Source organism: Rattus norvegicus, chromosome 6, assembly GCF_036323735.1.
Source record: "Rattus norvegicus strain BN/NHsdMcwi chromosome 6, GRCr8, whole genome shotgun sequence".
In the NCBI taxonomy this organism is placed as follows: Eukaryota; Metazoa; Chordata; class Mammalia; order Rodentia; family Muridae; genus Rattus; species Rattus norvegicus.
The window spans coordinates 45,076,888-45,098,168 of record NC_086024.1 but is presented as its reverse complement, the minus strand read 5'-3'; the positions used below and the strand labels follow the sequence as shown (position 1 = coordinate 45,098,168).

The following is a 21,281-nucleotide window of genomic DNA, read 5'->3' as shown; positions in this document are numbered from 1 at the left end:
CTTCGTCAGTGGACAACCCTTGGATTCGTAGCAACACTGTACATGTGATCACTACTTGAGACTGTGTGCTTACTTACTGAGGACAGGTACCCCAGGAACATACCGCACCACAGGCCACTGTGCTGACTGGGAAGTCAGTGAATGAGGCCACGGGCAGTGGCTGCTCTCAGAGACTGGACTAGGGAACATAGCCACAGTGTAGGTGTTGGCTCACATCTGTTGGCCCTGAGGCTGTGCATGTTGGCGATGTTGTAGGCCCAGGTCTCTGGGAAGCCTGGGTGCTATTTACTTCCTGGCATGTTGGGCGATGGATTGGAGTAGCACAGCCACTAAGATGCCTGCTTACTGCCAACTAGCAGTTTCCCTTATATGACCCCCTGCCCTTGCCTGCCTGGAGCCTCACCCTAATTAAGATGGTCCTGGTGACCCTCTAAAGTCTGCCTTCCCTGATGCTTTTGTTCCTGCCCTCTTGCCATTTCTGGATTACCTTCCTCTTCCTCTGCTTTCCTCTTCTCTTCCCAGACCTTCTCCAGGCCCAGCCACAGCATGGGCCCCCTAGTGAAGTGGACCCAGGCAGCCACCATTCCCTTCCAGCCTTGCGTCTAAGGACCCCAGTAAGGAAATCCCTATGGTGAAGATGCCTCATTCTGTCACCTCCAGGTTGGAGCCTGGGCTCTGCCAGTCCTAATTCCCTGACAAATGGGGCTTTCTACATGCCTTGAACAGGCCAGTTAGACAGGCAACAGGGAAAAGCAGAGACAGGAGCTGCATTCAGTGTGGGCCCCATCAGGAAGAGGAACAGAGAAGGTGTGTGGGAAACCTCCTGGAGACAAGCATCCTCCTGCAGGATTCAGCCATTGTCTTCTCCCAGCTTGGGAGTCCTCTGGAAATTCCAATTTCTCCAGAGGTCCATTGTCTCAAAGAGCGGGCATACAGTGTCCCCTTTGGGTACCATAAAGCTGGGGGGCCCTCTACTAAGGGCTAGCTTTAGACTCCGAAGAGCCTCCCATTCCCAGAAGCTCTAGGCATTGTACTCTGTCTCTCTGGGACAGCATCCAGTGGCTCTGCAAGCCTTTCTGCTGGGAATTTGCAGCGCTGACCTCTAGAGTGGAGAGGTCTACCTCTAGTGGTTGTAGGGGCCTCATGCAGAGGGCGGCTCACTCTTCTGTCCACACCCGCCAGGGCACCCTGGGTCAGACCTGTTAGCCATGTAGCATTCTGTCTGGAAAACAGAACCTAAGGACTGAACAGTTTCTGTCGGTCACTGCCAGCAAGTGAGGAGATGGCTTTTCATAAGGGGCAGAGGTTATTATAGACACATCAGCCAGGACCAGTTCCTGGTGTGGTGAGGAACACCTGAGGTACCATGTTTAGCAGAAGAGCAATTTTCAGCTGTTATAGCCTGTTGTCCCTTCATGATGGACACCCGCATGATGCTTGTCCTCTCTGAGAGGCCAGGGAGTCAGCTGCAGCCACTGGGTGGGACAGCCACCAAGTCCTCATGTAATTCCCACTCCTAACTGGATTTTAAAATTGAAAATCTAGGCAATATCAGGTCAAGAACATACCAAGTTCCTTTCCAGCCTCAAAAGGACCTGCTTAACTAGCACCTCACCCACTTCCTGGATTGTAAAACTGAGTCTGGAACCTAGGATGCGGTGCTGCTGAGCCCAGGTCTAGCTCCTTCCTCCTCTAGCTAGAGTCATTAGGTTATTTACCCTCTTCCGACTCCGGCAGAACACAGCAGGTACTGGGATTGGCTCAGAGGATCACCTCAGTTCTCCGGCTGAGTCACAGCTCAGCAGGAGCCCGGTTGCTGACAAAACACAGCTTGGGGCCCCATTAGGGGGGCTCCAGACTTTGCCGGATTAGAGCTCCTGGGTTTCCAGTTTTTTTTTTTTTTTGTATAATGTGACCATCTACTGTGACCTAGTGAATGTTTCTGAGATAAGTGTCCTGTTTGTGTGATCTTCTTATAGGCAGCAGGCAAAGCTAGACCTAACTTTGCTAATCGGAGCTGTCTGGGTGCATCATTGGGTGTGTGTGTGTGTGTGTGTGTGTGTGTGTGTGTGTGTGTGTGTGTGTGGTGGGGTGGGGTGGGTGGGGAGTGGGGTGGGGGTGGACCAGGTCTGCAGTAGCCTCGGTGGTGGCCTCGAAAGTGATCTGGTCTTGGACTGGGGGCCTAGCTTGTTGGGAGGAACACTTGACTGGAAGACGGAATCCTTTGAGTGGGATCTCCAGTACCAAGCAAACCCAGTGTGGGGGCGTGCATCGGTAATCTCAGCAATCTGAAAGCAGAAGGAATTGAAGTTTGTGGGACCAGCCTGGGATAACACAAGACACTCCCACCCGTCCCTCTCCCCAAGCTAGATCTCCCCAAGGTGGGAAGCACTCTTCATCATTCTGACCACCCTCTTCGCCCTGGCCTCCTGGATAGCCTGTGGCTGTCATCCCCTCCTGACCCATATTCCTTATATAGTTCTTGATGACATGTATATAATACGTGGGCTCTCTCTGCCCCAGGTATGTGTCCTCCAGTAGCCTTCCTCAGGGCCTTTGCTGTTCTGTTCCACAGAAAGCTCTGCCTCTTTGGAAGGTCTTTGTATATACAAGTTGATATTTTTTACCTGGGGACGTTGCTCAGTTAGCAAAGGAGACATGGCGGGGGCATGGTTGCCTGTAATCTCAACACTTAGGAGGTGAGATAGGCACATCAGAAGTTCAGGGTCTTGGGACAAGCCTGGGATATATGAGTCTCTGTCTCCCAAACAGAATAAAACATAGTTTATTGTCCTTCCGGGTCTAGTGACACTAAGCCTGACTTGAGCCATCCCACCAGCAGACCTGGCATTGTCCCTTATTCATTCCTGGCTTTGCTGCCTGGTGGTGAATGTAAGCCAGGAGGGAGGCAGGATGTCGGAGTGCTAAGATTGGGATCTCTAGCTTGTGTCACATTAGGGGAAGAACTAAGTGTAAACTGTCATAAGGTCTAAAGGGGGTCAGGCTGCGGAAATAGAAGACTTTGGCCGCCTATTCCCGGGAAAGTCAAGGCAGACAGACTGTCCATTCTGGGAAGAGGTGGGGTGGGATGAGGAGGTGGGGATGTGAGAGGGAGGGCGGGGGTGGGGTCGGTGGGGACCTGAAAGCGTCCCAGTAGCGCGCTGCTCCAGAGTCGCCCCTGGAGCCGCCCCGGAGACTCCGCCTCCGTTCAGACCCCGCCCCTTGCCGTGCTCTTAGCTTACAGCGGCCGGGGCCGGGTGTTTGCATACAAAGGCGGCTGCACGCGCGCGCACGAACGTTCCTGAGTCCTCTTGGTGAGTAGTAGTGGGGACCTGGGGCCCAGAATGCGCCCCAAAGCCCGTTACGGAGACGTGGGGCCCCGCAGGAGGCCGCGTGGGCCCTGTCACATCCCTGGGCCTTCCCGTAGAGCGTCGAAGCTTGCGAGGACCCTGAGGTCCGAGACCCGGATGAGTCTCATCCCAAAGGGTTCAGGATTCTGGCTTTGCAGCCAAGGAAACTGAGTCCAGGCTGTGGGGTTGACCTTCGTGCCCAAGGGCACACCTCTGCTGGGCGGCAGCGAGCTGGGAACCGGTATTCTCAGGTAACCAGGCTCGCAGCAGGCCTCTCTCTATGCAGCTTTGCAGTCTGGTGGGCACTGGGCTTGTGGCTCCCCCAGCAGCTGCAGGCAGTTTTTCCTGGGGAAGGCCAGGGGAATATGGAAGGGAAAGCAACACTTTGGAAATCATATTAAATATTAAGGGGTGGGTTGGGGGGGACAGAGTCAAGGGGGCTGGCTGATAATTTGTGTGGCCAGTAGTTGCTTCAGATGGCCACCCTCCTTGGTAAGGAGGCAAGAAAGAAAGCAATGGCAGGTCGGGCTGGTCTGGGGTATGTGGGAAAAAGCCGCTCCCAACGGGGTAGTGAAGTTGTGGGGGAGATGAGCCGGTAACGGTTCTTGGAGGAGAGGATGGCGGCCCATGGGGATTCAGACGTTTACTCTCTATCGTTTGTTCCATAAAATAAGTTTTATGAATGAAAGCAGTTAAAGACTAATATCTGCACCACTAAGGGGACTTTCTAGTGTTCCCAGAAAGACTGAAAGATCCCAGTGTTTGGTTCCCCATGTTGACAAAGCTTCCTGTTTGCCGACTTAGCTTCTGCTGTCACGGGTTTTGTGTGTGTGGGTGTGTGTTTTGGCCCTTATCCCTGCTTGTGTAGGGCCTGGTGGTTGGATTGGAAAGCCTGGGACCTGTGCTTGGTTTTGTCTTGGTGGCTGTCCCTCCTCACGTGATTACTACCCACTTTAGGTGGCAGTCAGCAGTGTTCCTGTGATGCTTGTCACTCTGTTGAAAGGGACAACACATACTCTTGATCTTGTTGCCTGGGTGATAAGATGGGGTTCAGATGAAGGAGATAGGGTCTTTGGTTGCTGTTCTGTGTGGGGTAGATTGTCAGTTGGTGGGGCTGGGGCGGGTCTTTGCTTATCTGTTGCTCTCAGAAGGCTAGAGAGAGGGAAAGGTCAGGAGATGGCAAGACAACTGACTACTGATAGCTGGAAATCTTCGGGCCAGAGTCATCACTTGTGGAGCCTGATTATCAGTTTCCCCATCTAGAGTGAGGGAAAAAACACACTTCCTGGTGCTCAAATGAACCGGATGCTTCAGACCAACTTCAGGCTGTTACTCTGACAGGGGAGCTCAAGGTAACACTGAGGTCCCTTTGTAGGGCTGGTCCGGTCATGGCTACCTAAAGCTAGCTCTGGTCCATAGTTGACCTGTCTTGGCTTACCCTTCCCCCACCTTAGAATGTGAATCCATTTTTTTCCTGTGTGTTTTATGTCTTAGGTTCGGGGTCTGTAAGGGACTAATAAAGATATGAATTGATTTGAGCAAGTACGTGGATGGCAGTGTTCAGGGGACAGGTAACTTGTTCCAGGACAGCTGGACATGGGGTTGGTGTCCGGTCCAATAACAGCCCAGACTTCTGGAGCCTTTTGAAAAACAAACAGAAGGGAATGTTGCAGGCTGGTGGGTAATTCGGATGTACTTGGACGTCTTTGTACGTAAACTTGGAGCTGTTCTCTTGACCTTACTGCCTTGCCCAGGCTAGCCTGGAACTCAAGGTCATCCTGCTTCAGCCTTCTTGCCACTAGAATCATAGGGGTGTGCCACCATACCTTGCCTGCCTCAAACCATGTTTATTGTGAAACATGAATATAACCTTCCAGTGGCCCAGGATTTATCTGATTCAGTAGTGTCCCCTGCTCTGCCTGTGTATGTGTACAACCGGAATACTTTAAATATAAACACACATGAAGTACTCTGCTGCAAGAGATGTCATACAGTATTTTTTTGGAGCTGTTTGTTACCATTGGGTCCATACCCAGGCTTTACCTGGGATGTAGACGGTGGAAAGGCGACTTCCTAGTACCTCTGGGTGGTGGGTGCTGTTTGAATCACCCATCTTGCAGGCTCAGAATGGAGCCACAGTTCTCTTGGACAGAGGGGGATATGTGTCCATTACTAATGGCTGCTACAGGGTTGCAGGGCAGTGCATTGATGTATAAAGGTCCCAGGAGCTGAGTATTCTTGACCAAGATGTGCATCTGGACAGAGAGCTCTCGAAAGTGTGTGAGAAGACACTGGGGCTTCCAAGGAGAGCAAAGGCCCTGTGCCCTGCAAAGGAGCTAATGGTTAAGGACCGGTGAGGTTCTGGGTCCCAACCCAGGGCAGTGTCACAGAGCACAGAGGCCATACTGGGTCTTCCGTGTGTCCCTTTCCTGCTGGCTAGGCCCTGGGTGCTTCTTGGCAGGGAACTGAGGACACTCATCACCTGGAATTATAATACCCACTTGTTGCCAGAGCTCAGCTCTGAGAAGTCCATGTCACTTTGTTGATGACCTTGCAGCCCAGAGCAGGGATCATATCCTAGTTGTCCCCAGTAGGGGCCTTGTTTCTTTTATAATGAAGGCTAAAAAGAACCTTGTTAGAATCAGTATTCAGAAACGTGTGTGTGTGTGTGTGTGTGTGTGTGTGTGTGTGTGTGATTTGATTGATTATGCATGTTACAGCATGAGTGTGGAGGTCAGAGGACCACTTCATAAAGTCTTTATTCTGCCCCTGCCTTTATGTGGGCTGCAGGGATTGAACTCAGGTCCTTAGGTCTGCCAGCAGGCAGCTTTGCCTGGTAAGCCATCTCACCAGTTCCTCAATGTCCCTTTCTGCCGAGTAGTTTTCATTGACATAGCAACCCTGAGGCCAAGTGCACAGGAGTTCTCAGACTCCCCACTAAAAATTGATGTGAAAGCAATACTTGTGTATATGAAAAAGTCATGGTCTCCTGCCCACCCGCTTGCTTGCAGTCCCGAGAGCGTGGATATTTATGGAGCATACGACTCCTTTCCACTATGCAATAGATGCATGCTATTCCATATACAATGTGGACAGTCCATCATTTATTAACCCAGGGTCTTATAGATCTCAAAGTGATTTCTGCTTTTCCCCATCACAATCAAGTCTGTGGTTACTGCTACTCACAAAGATCTGTTGTTTCTGGGGGCTGGTGAGATGGCTCAACAGGTAGAGGTGCCTGCTGCCAAACAGGATCATTTGAGTCCGGTTTCTAGAACCCACATTCAGGGAAAGAAAGAACGAACTCTCGATAGTTCCGTGGAAAGAAAGAACTGCTTCCCGCTAGTTGTCCTCTGAGGTCCACATATATGCTGTGGCATGTGCATGCATGTTCCTGCATGTACACACACACTCTAAAAACATGACCTATCTGTAGAATCAGTTCTTGCTAAGGAATTGCTGGGGTTTGCTGTGTCAATTGGGCAGTTCTTTCTGGGACTTTGTCATGTTAATGACCGGAGCCCTGGGTGTATGGTTTGTGATTCTGCCATCACTATCAGGGTGTTTGTGGAATGTTTTTGTTTGGGGCTTTCTGAAAGACCTTAAAAATTAAATCATTTTGTGCATGTGTGTGCAAGGGTTTGTGTGTGTGTGTGAGTGGGTCTGTGTGTGTGTGTGGGGGGGGTATGTGTGCACGAAGGTGGGTTTGTATGAGTATGCAGATGTGTGCCTGTGCAGCAAGTGTGTGTGTGTTCAGATGTGTATGTGTGCGTGGGCCGGTGCATATGTGAGCATGCAGGTTTGTGTGTGCAGGTGGTGTATACACGTGCACATATGTGTTGGTTGCCAGAGATTGACATTACCTTCCCTAGGAACTTTATCTTTTGAGCGAGGGTCTCTACCTGAACTTGTTCCTCTTGATTCAGTTGGATTCACTGCCCTGAGAGGTCCCAGGGATCTCGCTGCTTCCTCTCTGTTCCTCCCCAGTGGTTTGTGACAGCCTTTTTATGCGGGTGCTGGGATTAAACTCAGGTCGTCATGTTTTGAGAGTTGTACTTTGTGGACTGAGCCATCCCTCTTTTGATTTGCATATCTGCGGGGATCTGGGTTGATGGCTACTCATGCATAATTGTCCAAGAGTCCTTTATTGTCACATGATCCCCTTATGTTATTGTGACAAGTTTACAGCGGGAGTGACTGACCCGAAGCCACCCTCACATGACCTTAATATTTCAGGCGGTGGAAAGGCATCAACAAAATGTGTGGGGTTAGGAGAGCTGTGGCAAGGATTTTGAATTTTGACAGATTTTCAAAGTGGGGGGAGAGATACCACATTTGGATGAAGTATAGACTTTCCTAATGGCCTAACTAGATCAGGAGTCACGAGACTTACGGCACTCCTTGATGGTGTCCCGAGGCTATGTCTGGGACAGTCTGAGACCGGGGTGGTGGCTGTGCCAAGCCTTTGCAGAATGCCAGGACTGATGAAGGGAGTCACATGGCCTCCTGTCCTAGGTTGGGGCCTTGAAGTGAGGCTTCCTTCCCAATATGAGCTTCATATTTATCTAGGGAGATCTTACCGAGAGATGGCATTTCGGAGAACTTATTGTTGGTTTACAATGCCAAGCGAGAAGCAGCTACATTAAAGAAAAAAAAAATCTGTTTTGTGACTGCAGAGTTCCCCAAGGCCCTGGCTTAGGCCAGAGCAGAGCAGCGGTTCTGTTCTCAACCTGGGGGTCTCGACTCTTCCACAGGGGTTGCATATCAGATATCCTGCACATCGGATATTTACATTACGATTCATAACAGTAGCAAATTACAGTTCTGAAGTAACAATGAAAATAATTTTAAGGTTGGGGGTCATCACCCCATGAGGAACTGTCCTAAAGGGTTACAGCGTTGAGAAGGTTGAGAACCACTGGTGTAGAGAATTCCAGGCTTGTCAGAGGGGTCTGTGTGAACTGGTAACATTCTCCTTCAAAATACATTTGAGACAGGGACCTTGGACTCCTGTTTCCAGTGTGTTAAACTCTGCCAGGTACAATATCTGGCCAAATTCAAGATAAAACCCAGCAGACCCAGTGGACTTTAAAGTAGTCTGGTGGCCCTGTCTTCAAGCAGGCCCGTCAGAAACGTCAGCGTTGGTCTTTGTTCTCTTTGGCTCCTCTAATCTTCCTTCACCCTGGACTTGTGTCTGGATACTTTCTTTTCAAATCAGACCTCTCCCTTCCTGCCTCATCAAGTGCTTTCAAGGAAGCTGAAACACCTCAGGCATAATGGGATTATGGGCCTGTGGGAAGCCGCTCTGCCTGGGCAGGTTTATTCTGGCTGTTTATCTTCAGGCTAATGGAATTATCCTCTTCCTTGAGAGCCTTCAGTGCTGGTGCAGCTGAAGGAAGTGAAATTTGGGACTTTCTGTCTATTGGTTTGATCATATAGAACTTTTAAAGAAAAAATTGCACAGAGCTTATTTAGAAGAGAGCCTAGTGTGGGGCAGGGGCAGAGAAAGAAGGGCCTGGTCTACACCCACCTTACCTGATTTCAGCCCAGCAGGGGCCTGATTTATTGTGGCTTGTAAAAGGTCACAGTGTGTCACATGCCTCCTGGGCAGGAGTTGTCCCTTGCACTTCAAGTCTTATTTTTTTGAGGCAGGGTCTCATGTAGTCTAGGCTGGCGTCAAACCTAGGATGAGTTTGAATTTCTGATTTTCCCGCTTTTACAGAACTTCCCAGTACTGTGACCGCAGGCTGCACCACTGTACCTGGTTTATGCAGTGTTGGGGATTGAACCCAGGGCTTTTTGCGCGCCAGACAGATGCTCTTCTATCTGAGCGACATCTCCACCTCTTCAGTAATTTTAAAGTGAACGCCTTAGTTAGGGTTTCATTGCTGTGAGGAGACACCATGACCAAGGCAACTCTTAGAAAGGACAACAGTTAATTGGGGCTGGCTTACAGTTTCAGAGGTTCAGTCCATTAACATCATGGCAGGAAGCATGGCAGTGTGCAGGCAGTCATGGGACTGGGGGAGCTGAGAGCCATTCCTATTCAAGCCACTCAGTGCTGCCATCAGTGCACCCCTCTGGATCAGAAACCCTTGGTCTAGGTTGTCCACTCGCTTCTTCCTCTCAGCCCCCCGTAGCTGCTGCTCTACTGTGACTTCTCTGGCTGTCCTGTGGATGTTTGTCCTGTTTTGACTGGCTTCTTTCACCATCCTCACCGCTCTCCTGCCTTACCCATGCTGTGGCAGAACTCCCTCCCCTCCTCTTCTTGAATGTGTGTATGTGATTGGGTGTGTGTGTGTACATGTGTGTACATGTGTGTTATGGTTTGAATATGCTTGGCCCAAGGAGTGGCATTACTTGGAGGTGTGGCCTTGTTGGAGTGGGTGTGTCACTGTGGGTGTGGGCAATGAGACCCTCACCCTAGCTGCCTGGGAGTGAGTATTCTGCTGGCAGCCTTCAGATGAAGATGTAGAGCTCTCAGCTCCTCCTGCACCATGTCTGCCTGGACGCTGCCATGTTCCCACCTTGATGATACTGGACTGAACCTCTGGACCTTTAAGCCAGCCCCAATTAAATATTGTCTTTATAATAGTTGCCTTGGTCTTGGTATCTGTTCACAGCAGTAAAACCCTAACTGAGACAATGTAGAGGCCAAGAGTGGACATTGGGTGTCTTCTCTCTCCTGACCACACTAAGGTCAGGAATTCTCACCGAACCCAGAACTCACTGATTGGGCAAGCCTAGGGAGACTTTTAACTCTCAAAGCCCACCCCCAGTAATATACTTCTAGCATGGCTGCATCGCCTCTACCTCTTCAAGACAGTGCCAGCAACTAGGGACCAAGTGTTCAACCGTGGGGGAGATTTCTAATTCAAAGCTCCACACTGATGTCACTTCCTTTTGACTATCAACACCTTGCAGATGTATTCTTGCACTGCCTTCCACCAGTTCAGCCGTTAAGACTCTCGCTGGATAGCACTTGAAACCTGGCAGCAGAGTTTTCTACCCTCACTGTGCCCTGCTTATGTAGTCTTAGCCAATTGTCAGGTAAATATCTTCATATATGACTTTCCGTGTCCCGTGACTGATACAGTCAGTCTCATGCACCATAGGACTCAGGGCAGCTGAACCTGTGTTGTCAGCCAGTGCCCACTTGCATTCATTCTAGAACAAACCATCTTGTACTCTCTTTGCTCCGAGTTGTGGAAAATATCAAAGTTGGTCTTAGCTGAACTGGCCTGGCCTGCAGCTTCCTTGCCCAAGAACTTGGTCTGCTGTTCAGTGACCAAGCACAGTAAGCACACTCTGTGTAGGGGCAGGATAGAGTTAGGGGGATGCTCTGGTGGATGTCACAAGAGGGCTTGACTGGACCAGAATAGGGGTTGCTTCCAGTGAGCCTGCCTCTGATCTGACAGCTTGGTACCAAGCCTGTGACCATGGGCATCTGCTTTGTGATGTTTGAATGTACTTTTCTGTTTCTTCCTGTGACAGGCCTCCTACCCACAGGGTTATTGAGTGAGGCACCAAGATGTGAGATTGGATACATGACAGAAATTGTGAAAAAAAATGCCCTTAAAAATGATCCCACAGGACTAGAGAGTTGAGACTTTTCCTCTCTTGCTAGACTCAGCAAAGGCTAAAGTCTTAAGTTTAATGTGGAGGGTGACATTCTGTGGAAGAATGTCAGGGTTGGGACATTGTGCTTTTTAAAATTGCAGGTCTTTTGGGGGAATTCTGCATCTCCTGTTTTATTTTCTGAGGCAGAATCTCACATAGTACAGGATGGTGTTGTAAAAATATAAAACATAAAAAATGCTGTCTTTTATCCCCACTAGGTCTACACTGCAGTGCCCCAAGATATCTGCTGGATATCTTAATTCTCAGTCAGCAAAGCCTCTCACCTGCTCTGCTCTGTCCCATATTGCAATGCCGAAGGCCTCCCTCTGAGGCATCAGCAATCTCTCTACCTATCTAGTTCCCAGCGCAGGTTCCCAGGCCAGGAGCACACATCCCAACTCCATGGTGGCCCAGACCAGCCGCCCCACACTCCATTACACTTAAATCTACACATAAAAGAACACACAACACAATAACCGTTGACCCAATCGATAAGATATAATTGCCCACTTAAACATACAAAGCCCAGTACCACCCATCCCTTAAGAACATTAATAACAACTGTAAATACACAGAGTGGAATCGTAACATCACCTGCCATGTTGTCTACCGGCTACTCTCCCTCTCCTCCTCTTTTGCTCCTGTCTCCTCCTCCTTCCTTCAAACTTTTCTCCCGCCCATCCTTCCTTCTCATCCAATGACAGGCGTCATTCTATCTTGTGCCTGCCTCACCTGTGACATCATCCCACAGGATGGCTACCTGAGATCCTGATCCTCCCACCTCCACCTCCTGTGTGCTGAGATTGCAGGGATGGGCTAACACTGACTGATGTTTTGGTTATAGGTGTATTAGTTCTCTATCACAAGCCTGGCCCAGGGACTCTGTCTTTTATATGAGCTATAGTGCCAGGTCCATAGGGTAGAAGTCCCAGAGGTTTGCAGAGGATGGAGGTTGGCTGGCTGGTCTGGCAAGCGCCCCCGCATACGTGTCCCCTGCAGTTGTCAGAGAATAGGTGGGTAGGCAGGCACTGGACAGAGACTGATAAAAGCCCTGTTGAAGCATTCACACTGTCAGAATGCAATACAAGCTGACTGTTGGAGAAAAGTCATCAGCTGTCACCCTGGGCCATGGGCCCTGTGTACTACAGTACTGAATGGACCTGTAAGATACGCCCGTGTTGCAGTAGCGGCATGCTTGTGAGGAAACCAACTGCTTCCAGATTGGCTCTGAAGTCTGCTCCATGGGAGAGAATGAATGGCTAACACTGCATGTAGAACTGCTCAAGAGCTTACAGAGGGAGGCCACAGGCCCTTTGAGGGACCTACTACTGATGTGGGGGAATCTGCTACTAACGCTTTGCCAAAAGGACACATAACTAAACGGACTTCTGAATGTTTATGACATTAATTTGTTGTGTGTGTGAGAGTGTATGCCAGTGCAAATGTGAGGAGGTGGGAGGATCGGGCTGATCTGTGGGAGTTGGTTCCCATTCCTCCCTGGTGTTCTGCAGAATGAACTCAGGTTTTCAGGCTTGGTGGCAAGTCTCGTACCAGCAGAGCCTTCTTGCCAGCTCCTGAACAGTTCCGGTTTATACATACAGGTAGCTGAGGCTCTCAGGCTCGATCAGAGATACCTTTCAACAGTGTTGGAGTTTTGTTGCTGTGAAAAGACACCACGACTATGGTAACTCTTATAAAGGAAAACTTAATTGGGGCTGGCTTACAGTTTCGGATCTTCAGTCCATCATCATCGTGGTGAGAAGCATGGCAGCGTGCGGGCAGACATGGTGCTGGAGGAGGAGCTGAGGGTTCTACATCTTGAGTCCACAGGCAGCAGAAGTGAACTGGCTTGAGCTTCTGAGACCTCAAAACCATTCCTCTATTTCCCCAGCGAGGCCACACCTACTCCAACAAAGCCACGCCTCCCAATAATGCCACTCCCTATGGATCTGTGGGGACCATTTTTATTCAAACCACCACAGGCAGTGAGCACTGGTCAAAATGGGGACTCCTAACTCATCAGAATGTTGAGAATAAGCAACTGTGGAGTGCTTGGCCCTGACTGGCCAAGTGCGTCACCCCCTTTGAGGCCTGGGGAACATGACAGAAGAGTACTTGGCGTGGAAGGACTGTGGGACAGGAGGAACAGGACGGAGGAGTGGGGAGGAGTATAAAATGTTACCTGTGCTGTAGAGTCCCAGCTCCTACTGTGAGGCACTTCCTCTGGCTAAGCTAAGCTGCACATAACAGAGCTCTCTCTAGTCCAGTGGCCTAAGCTTTCTTGTGTTTGATGATGAAGCAACATTGCCAAGCACAGGTGTGAGAGATCACATTCACCGTCGTCCTGGCATGTTCTTGGGTTAGGATTCTGGGCCTCTCTGTGCTGGATGCAGGGCTTCTTGACGGGGTGGGAGAAACGGGCCGGTACAGGGGTGCTGTGGAGAACGTTCCAGAACCAAAGTGATGTGGGCAGAGCGTGAGAGTAGAATACGTTCGCTGCATCATTGAAATGGAGCGATGAGTTGGAGGCCCTAGGCGGCCTTCCACTGTGAGTTGCTCTTGTGAACTTGTGCCTTCTGTCTGTGTCTCAGGTTCAGACAATGAATTACGTGGGGCAGTTGGCCGGCCAGGTGTTTGTGACGGTGAAGGAGCTCTACAAGGGACTGAACCCTGCCACGCTGTCAGGATGCATCGACATCATTGTTGTCCGCCAGCCCAATGGCAGTCTGCAGTGCTCCCCGTTCCACGTCCGCTTCGGGAAGATGGGTGTCCTACGCTCCCGAGAGAAAGTGGTGAGGCCTGGGCACCCCCTCCTCAGAGCACGAGGGCTCTGTCTCCTGCCCTGAGTGCTCCGACTCAACGTGCAAGAAGCCTCGTTGCACAGTTTAATGCTCACCAGTGAGCACATTGTTCCGGGCACTATGGCATCCACAGTTACTCTGAGACTTGGGCACACCCATCCCATTGCTTATCAAGTACAAGGCTCAGAAGGCACAGCAGACAGGGCAGGGCAGGGCAGGGCAGGGCAGGGCAGGGCAGGGCAGGGCAGGGCAGGGCAGGGCAGGGCAAGAGAGCATGGCACAGTGAGGCCGGGGTGGCTTTTAGGCCACTTCTCAGGAAAACGCAAGGCTGAGGATCACCTGATGGCCCAGCCCCTCCTGTGCCTGGGACCAGGTTCTGTGTTCTAAGTTGCCCTTCTGTGTGGTCAGGTCCCCTTTCCACATGGTGGCTGTTTATGAGGGAATAGGTGGACATGGTATTTCTGTGCCGTGGTTTCAGAAGCCCTATGGAGTTACTTCTGTTGTATTCTACTGGTCGGGTGCCAGTCACAGGCTTCCTCATCCTCAGAGGGAGGGCAAGTGTGCACACTGGTAGGAGCGGGAAAGTTCTGGATCAACAGTGGAGGTACTATAAAGGACCAGTGTAGCCGTGTTTGGAAACCAGTGCCCAGGGCAGGCATGCTTGCCTTAGGGACACCGGCTGAGATGGGAGCTGCTCTAGGGGAAGCTCACTGTGCTCTTAACTGTGTTTCCCCTTCAGGTGGACATAGAAATCAATGGGGAGTCTGTGGATTTGCACATGAAGTTGGGAGACAACGGAGAAGCGTTTTTTGTTCAAGAGACTGACAACGATCAGGTGAGGAGGGCTGGGTGTCCAGGGTCACTCCAGGGTGTGGACAGCAGGTGGGCCCAAGAGAAGGAATTCTGAAGCCTTTGCCGGCTAGATGCTGACTGCCATCAGAGCAAAGACTTGCCTGTCAGAGGGACTGAGCCAGCCAGGCAGTGTGTATGCTGAGACCACAGCGGCCCAGTCCTGGCCTTCTTCAACTAACTGCCATTTCCAGGAGACAGGGTGGGGTGTGTGGTGTGGGGTGGGGACTCACGGTATCCACTGGCTGAATACTCGCTGGTATGCAAATCGGAATGCCTGACTTTTCGTTCTAGACAGGTTAATATTATTATGTGTATGTGGGCTATGCACGTAAGGTGTGTATTTATGTGTGTTACTCATGACTGTACCCATGCATGTATATAGTGTCTCTCTGTCACTGTCCACCTTAGTTTTAAGACAGGGTCTCTCATGGAACTTGAAGCTTGCTTTGGCCCTCTGTCTGGGCATTGGTCTCTGGTGATCCTTCTGTCGCAGTTCTCCGATTCCGGGGTCACAGCATGTGTGTCGTCATGGCCAGCTCTTACATGGGTGCTGAAGATTTGAATTCAAGTCCTCTTCCTTTCAGAGCGAGCAGTCTTACCCATGATGTGCTGACAGTTTTACCGAGATACCTATCACTAGTGGTTCAGTGGTTTTTAGTGTGTTTGCAGACACGCAGTCGTCAAGCCGCTCCGTTCTGGGAGTTTTACATCACATCTCCATGTACCACCTTATATCTAGCCGGTCTCCCAGCACCCAGTCTCCCAGCACCCGGTCTCCCAGCACCTGGTCTCCCAGCACCTGGCCCGACAGCCATTGGAGCTACATTACCTACTTTGAGTTTTCACATGAATGAGATAAGGCAGGAAGCTGCGCTCCTGCCTGGTGTCTTTTACTTTACACAACGCTTCGAGCTTCAGCCGTGTGGTCACACGTGTCTGAATTTCAGTTTTGACACTGGTTTATTCTTGGGGGTGCACGTGTGCCACCACCTGTGTGGACATCAGAGGACACCTTCTGGGAGCTGGTTCTGTTCTTCCCTGTGTGGGTCCCAGAGGTGGGCCTTTGAATCGTCAGGCTTGGCAATAGGTGCTTTACCCACTGAGCCAACTTTTGGGCCCTGTTAGTGTTCTCAGTGGCCGAATAGTTTGATATACCACATTTTGTTTACTTAAGTTGTCTCTTGAGGGACTCTTGGGCTGTCATCTTTTGGCCGGTGTGAGTAATGGTGTTGTGACCATTCATATTCAAGTTTCTGTGAGCACTGATGCTTTGATCTTCCCCACCCCCACTCCACATGCCCTCTCCCTCCCCTGTGTATGCCTAGGAGTGAAATTACTGGGTTGAGTGGTACCTTCATGACGTTTAACACTTTGAGGGGCTGGGGCTGGGGAGAAGACTCAGTGGTTTTAAGAGCGCTTGCTCTGCAAGTTTGAGGACCCGAGTTCAAATCTCTAGCACCCAGGTTAAGAAAAGCTCTGACTCTAGCCTTACAGGGCAGAGACTGGCAGATCCAAAGAACTCGCTGGCCTGCCACCAGCCTCGCTGAAACAGCCAGGTTCAGGTTCAGAGAGAGAGAGATTCTGTCTGAGCTCAGTGGGGTGAAGAACAATAGAGTTCTTATTCTGCGGCCCTTCTGGGGCTCCAATGAAGTGAGCTTTTGCAGGGGTTCCTTGCTGAACCCACTTAAGCTGATTCCTTTCTGGGAAGTAGTAAACACAGTGTCTGCAATTTAAATGGCCCTAGGCTAGTGATTTCGTTATCTACTTGAGGGAACAGTTTCTGGGCCTGAAGCCAAGGGCTGCTTCTGCCCCACTGTTTGCTGTAGGCCCCGCAGCCTCCAGGCAGCTCCTGTCTGTGGGAAACCCTGAATTCACTAGCTGGTTTATTATAACCTCCTGTTGCTCCTGGCTGAGACCCATTTTAGGCTCTCATGAGATGAGCCGTTTGGGGCTCCTATGCCACAGAGGCTGTGTACCAGCTGGCCAGCTCAGCCTCAGGGGGTGCCTGGGAGCCTGCTGGACAGGAAACTTGTACACTATCACCACTGCTTCCTTGTCCTTAGGCCAGCTCTACTCTTCTGTATGTCTTTCCAGCGATTCCTGTCTCCTACCTCACCGGCTATGCAGCTGGATGTGCTCTGGAGTGACAGGCCCACAGTTGTCATCTGGATTCTTTCTCTCTTTTTAAAATGAGATGGGCATGTCTCCATGCAGGGCCGGGGAGTGAGAATGCACACATACACACGCCCACCCAGCTGCCCCTGGAAACCTACTTACCTTCACTCTGACACAATACAATGTAAAGCTGTATCCGGGTCCCACAATAGTGTCAGTGACTGTTTTCATTTTTCTCAGCCTTGGATGTTTTAGATGAGTTTTGTTGATTTGAAATCACTAGTAATGGCCTGACTCTTACGATTCTATGAATATTGTGTTCAGTACAAAAAAGTGTTTGAGGAGTGGATGACTCTGACTCTCTGATGTCCCCCCTCTGGCTATGAGATGCTGGGCTGTCCTGCTGGGCTGTCTCCCGAGTAAGTCCTTTGTCATGACCCCTCTCCTTCCCTTCAGCTGTGTTAATGGGACTCTTGAACACCTCCTGTTTAGGAAGTCATCCCCATGTACCTAGCCACGTCCCCCATCCTGTCAGAAGGAGCTTCGAGAATGGAAAGCCAGCTGAAAAGGAACTCTGTGGACAGAATCCGGGGCCTGGATCCCACTACAGCTGCCCAGGGCCTGCCTCCCAGCGACACCCCATCCACTGGTTCTCTGGGGAAGAAGAGAAGGAAAAGGAGGAGGAAGGCCCATTTGGACAATCTCAAAAGAGATGACAATGTCAACACATCTGAGGACGAGGACATGTTTCCCATAGAGATGAGCTCGGATGAGGACACAGCACTGATGGATGGGAGCAGGTGGGCAGTGAGGGAGCACGGGGATCTGTGGAGGGAGCAGGTGGGCAGTGAGGGAGCACGAGGGTCTGTGGATGGAGCAGGTGTGCAGTGAGGGAGCACGGGGATCTGTGGAGGGAGCAGGTGGACAGTGAGGGAGCACGGGGTCCATGGATGGAGCAGGTGGGCAGTGAGGGAGCACGGGGGTCTGTGGAAGGAGCAGGTGGGCAGTGAGGGAGCACGGGGATCTGTGGATGGAGCAGGTGGACAGTGAGGGAGCACGGGGGTCTGTGGATGGAGCAGGTGGGCAGTGAGGGAGCACGGGGATCTGTGGATGGAGCAGGTGGGCAGTGAGGGAGCACGGGGATCTGTGGATGGAGCAGGTGGGCAGTGAGGGAGCACGGGGATCTGTGGATGGAACAGGTGGGCAGTGAGGGAGCACGGGGATCTGTGGATGGAGCAGGTGGGCAGTGAGGGAGCACGGGGGTCTGTTGGAGGAGGATGAATTAATTTCTTCCTTCCTTCCTTCCTTTTTGACAAATTGAACTGAATTGTAGATGAGCATCACTACAATTGAACTTCTGGACATCATACCTCTTGCTCTCAAATGCTGGGATTATAGGCACACATCATTGTGCCCTGTTAGCTGGATTTGAATGTGGGGTTTTATGCATGCTAGGCAAGTCCTCTACCAACTGGACTGTATCCCTAGTCCTAAATGAGTTAGTTTTTTAAAGATGATTTTATAAGTTTTGTTTTTAAGCCGTTCATTCCTCTGTTAGGCTTCTTAGACTGAATTTTGCAGTTTGTGGGCCCAATTTAGAGAGGAATGAAGCCTCCCTCAGGTTTTTTAGCCTAAGACACAGTTGGTCACGCCATGCCTCTGTGGCTGATAACTTCAGCTTTCTGAAGTCATATTAAGAAGCAAGAACCAGCAAATGAGAATTTCATGAAAGCTGTTTCCTAAGACCTTGTTTATTGACTGGTGCTGGGGGCCAGATCTGTGGCCTTGTGCCTGCTGAGCCAACACAGTGCCATGAGTCCCTCTGCCTACCCTCACTGGCTGCCCCAGGTCTGCCTGTGGCCTTGAGGCGGACCTGTAGGTTGGGAGGGTGTGTGGTCAACTTGGTGCTAAAGATGACTGGAGCCCACACTCACTTACTTCATGTTAAGCAAACTTTTCTATTTTAATTTGAATTATGCCCCCAATTTGATGAGCTTCTCTCCTTTTATGTCTTTGCTTCTAGGACTGTAGCGAAGCTTAGTTCGTATGTATATATTTTGGTGGAAAAAGCCAGTTTTGAAAACTAACTTGTAAAGAATATTTTCTGTTTCAGATTTAAAAAAGGAATCATTTATTTTATGTCTATGAGTACACTGTAGCTGTCTTCAGGCACACCAGAAGAGGGAGGGCATCAGATCCCATTACAGATGGTTGTGAGCCACCATGTGGTTGCTGGGAATTGAACTCAGGACCTCCGGAAGAGCAGTCAATGCTCTTTCTTTTTTTTTTTTCCGGGGCTGGGGACCGAACCCAGGACCTTGCGCTTCCTAGGTAAGCGCTCTACCACTGAGCCAAATGCCCAACCCCGCAGTCAGTGCTCTTAACCTCTGAGTCAGGTCTTCAGCCTGCCTCTGTTTCAGATATTTAAAATTTCATGTGGCTTTTGGTAATTTTTATGCCTTTTTAACATAAAGAAGGGCTAAGGAGCACCAAGAATGGAATATTCCTCTGCGTCATTGGTCAGAGTGAATTATTTTTATCTTTTGAGGCAGGGTCCTTCTGTGACTGAAGATGACCTTGAACTTCTGACTCCGGTCTTTACCTCCCAGTGCTGAGGTCACAGGAGTAAGCCACTGCACTCTTTTTTTTTTTTTTTTTTTTTTTTTTGGTGGCACTGGGATGGAACCCAGAGCTCTGAGCATATTAGGCAAAGCCGATGGAGCTGCGCCCCCGTCCTCAGATCTGTATTTTCTTCTGGTTTATACTAGACGTTGGCTGGCATCACTGTCTTCCCTAACTGTAGCCTGTGACCTGCTGTGGGTACCGGGGCTGTTGGTCTTGGACTGGTTCTTATGGCCTCTCTGTGGTTTTCCGTTCCAGCGGCTCTCCTCAGATGCTTCCAGAAGCATCGGAAGTGTAGACAGATGGCCTCTGCGGGAGCGGGCTCGGGAGCCATGTGCTGTAATGTCTGGGCCCTCTGTGAAGCTAGGGAGCTTTACAGTCATCTTTAATTCAGAGAGACACACGTTTGCTGCCATTTATTTCTTTGGCCAGACATGAGCCATGTTCTCTGTGGGCTCTGTGTGTGTGTGTGTGTGTGTGTGTGTGTGTGTGTGTGTGTGTGTGTGTGTGTGGTTGAGTGGCAGTTGCCCTGTAAACGGGAATGTTGTGGAATACCTGGATACAGTCCAGTTGACCTACCTCTCAGGCTCTGGTGAGGGGAAATGTGAAAGGTGACAATAAGATGCTGTAATGCAAGACAGGTGTGGTAGCACACACCAGGAAGCCCGGAACTGGGTAGACTGAGGCAGGAGGATCACCAGCTTGGGTGACTTAGTGAGAGCTTATCTCAAAGTGTAAGAGGCTTAGTGGTAAAGTGCTTGCCTACCATCTGTGAGTCTTGGGTTCCATCCCCAGCTACACACACACACACACACACACACACACACACACACACCACACACACTCACACACACATACACACACATATACACACACAAACACACACTCAACACACATACACACACTCACACTCACACACTCAACACACACTCACACAATCACACACGCACACACACACTCAACACACATACACACACACACTCAACACACACACACTCACACACACACTCACACACACTCACACACACACACTCACACACACACACACACACACACACGAATGCTACCAGGACTACACACGCTTGGGGATACTGTGGTGGTCACTCACACTTGATGCTACCAGAGGTTCCTACGAATGCTTGAGGATGCTACAGTGGTGGTTGGTACAGCCATTGTGCTCATGCTCTGGTGAGATCGTTTTAGGTTTACAGCCCACCCAAGGCAGATGCACAAATGCACATTTATACGTGCCGACTTTCCCCTCTTCCGTTTCATCTCCATTTCCTAGAGTGTGCCTGAGTGTGTCAGAGGTCATGCTAATTAGTGAAATCCGTAGATGTAAGCAAGAAGAAACTTGGCTCTATTATGAATCTGCCCTTGGTAATTGGTAATTTTTCTTTTATGGCTTTTTATTTTCCTCTAGAGCTCTTCCTAATGATGTACCACCATTCCAAGATGATATTCCTAAGGAAAACCTCCCCTCGATTTCAACATATCCCCAGTCAGCATCGTACCCCAATTCAGACAGAGAGTGGTCCCCCAGCCCCAGGTAAGTTGCTATGTTTGAGTGTTTAGAAGTCAGCTATAGGAAGCATGTCTAAAAAAATAGTGAAGTAGAAATTACAACTGAAAATAATTAGGATAAGAATCTTTGCGTGTGTGCTGAGGTGTGAGTTGGGTTGAGTGTGGAAGGAGGGTGAGCGAATTTCAGACTTGCGTTGACCTTAGATCCCACCTGCAGGCAGGCGTACTGCAAGGTCCTGCGGGGCGAAGGCCCAGCAGGAGGAAAAGCACCTGCTGAGTTACCTGGTGCCCATTGGCAGCAGGAGAGGGCAGTATGGCCAGCCTGACTTTGGTCCTTAGCCTTGAAGTGAATTTCAAATGCAGGGACACTGCTGCTGGGGGCCTGTGACGCCAACAA

At 50.3% G+C, this 21,281-nt stretch overlaps 1 protein-coding gene across 14 annotated transcripts in view; it reads left to right on the top strand.

Annotated features, from left to right (window-relative positions):
- The window catches only part of Lpin1 (lipin 1), a 106,736-nt gene that overhangs the window by 47,677 nt on the left and 37,778 nt on the right, over window positions 1-21,281 (top strand). For 10 of the 14 annotated variants that reach the window (XR_010052085.1, XM_039112199.2, XM_039112197.2 and 7 more), the window contains 4 exons: window positions 13,562-13,762; window positions 14,511-14,606; window positions 17,231-17,538; window positions 20,784-20,909. Coding sequence is in view for 12 of the 14 variants with exons in the window: in XM_039112199.2 (XP_038968127.1) it covers window positions 13,562-13,762; window positions 14,511-14,606; window positions 17,231-17,538; window positions 20,784-20,909 (731 nt within the window). In the remaining 2 variants the exon portion in view is untranslated. Of the gene's footprint in view, window positions 1-3,178; window positions 3,315-3,409; window positions 3,602-13,561; window positions 13,763-14,510; window positions 14,607-17,230; window positions 17,539-20,783; window positions 20,910-21,281 lie in introns of those variants that run through there. The other 4 variants (XM_039112201.2, XM_039112202.2, XM_063261888.1 and 1 more) reach the window with 4 other exon arrangements.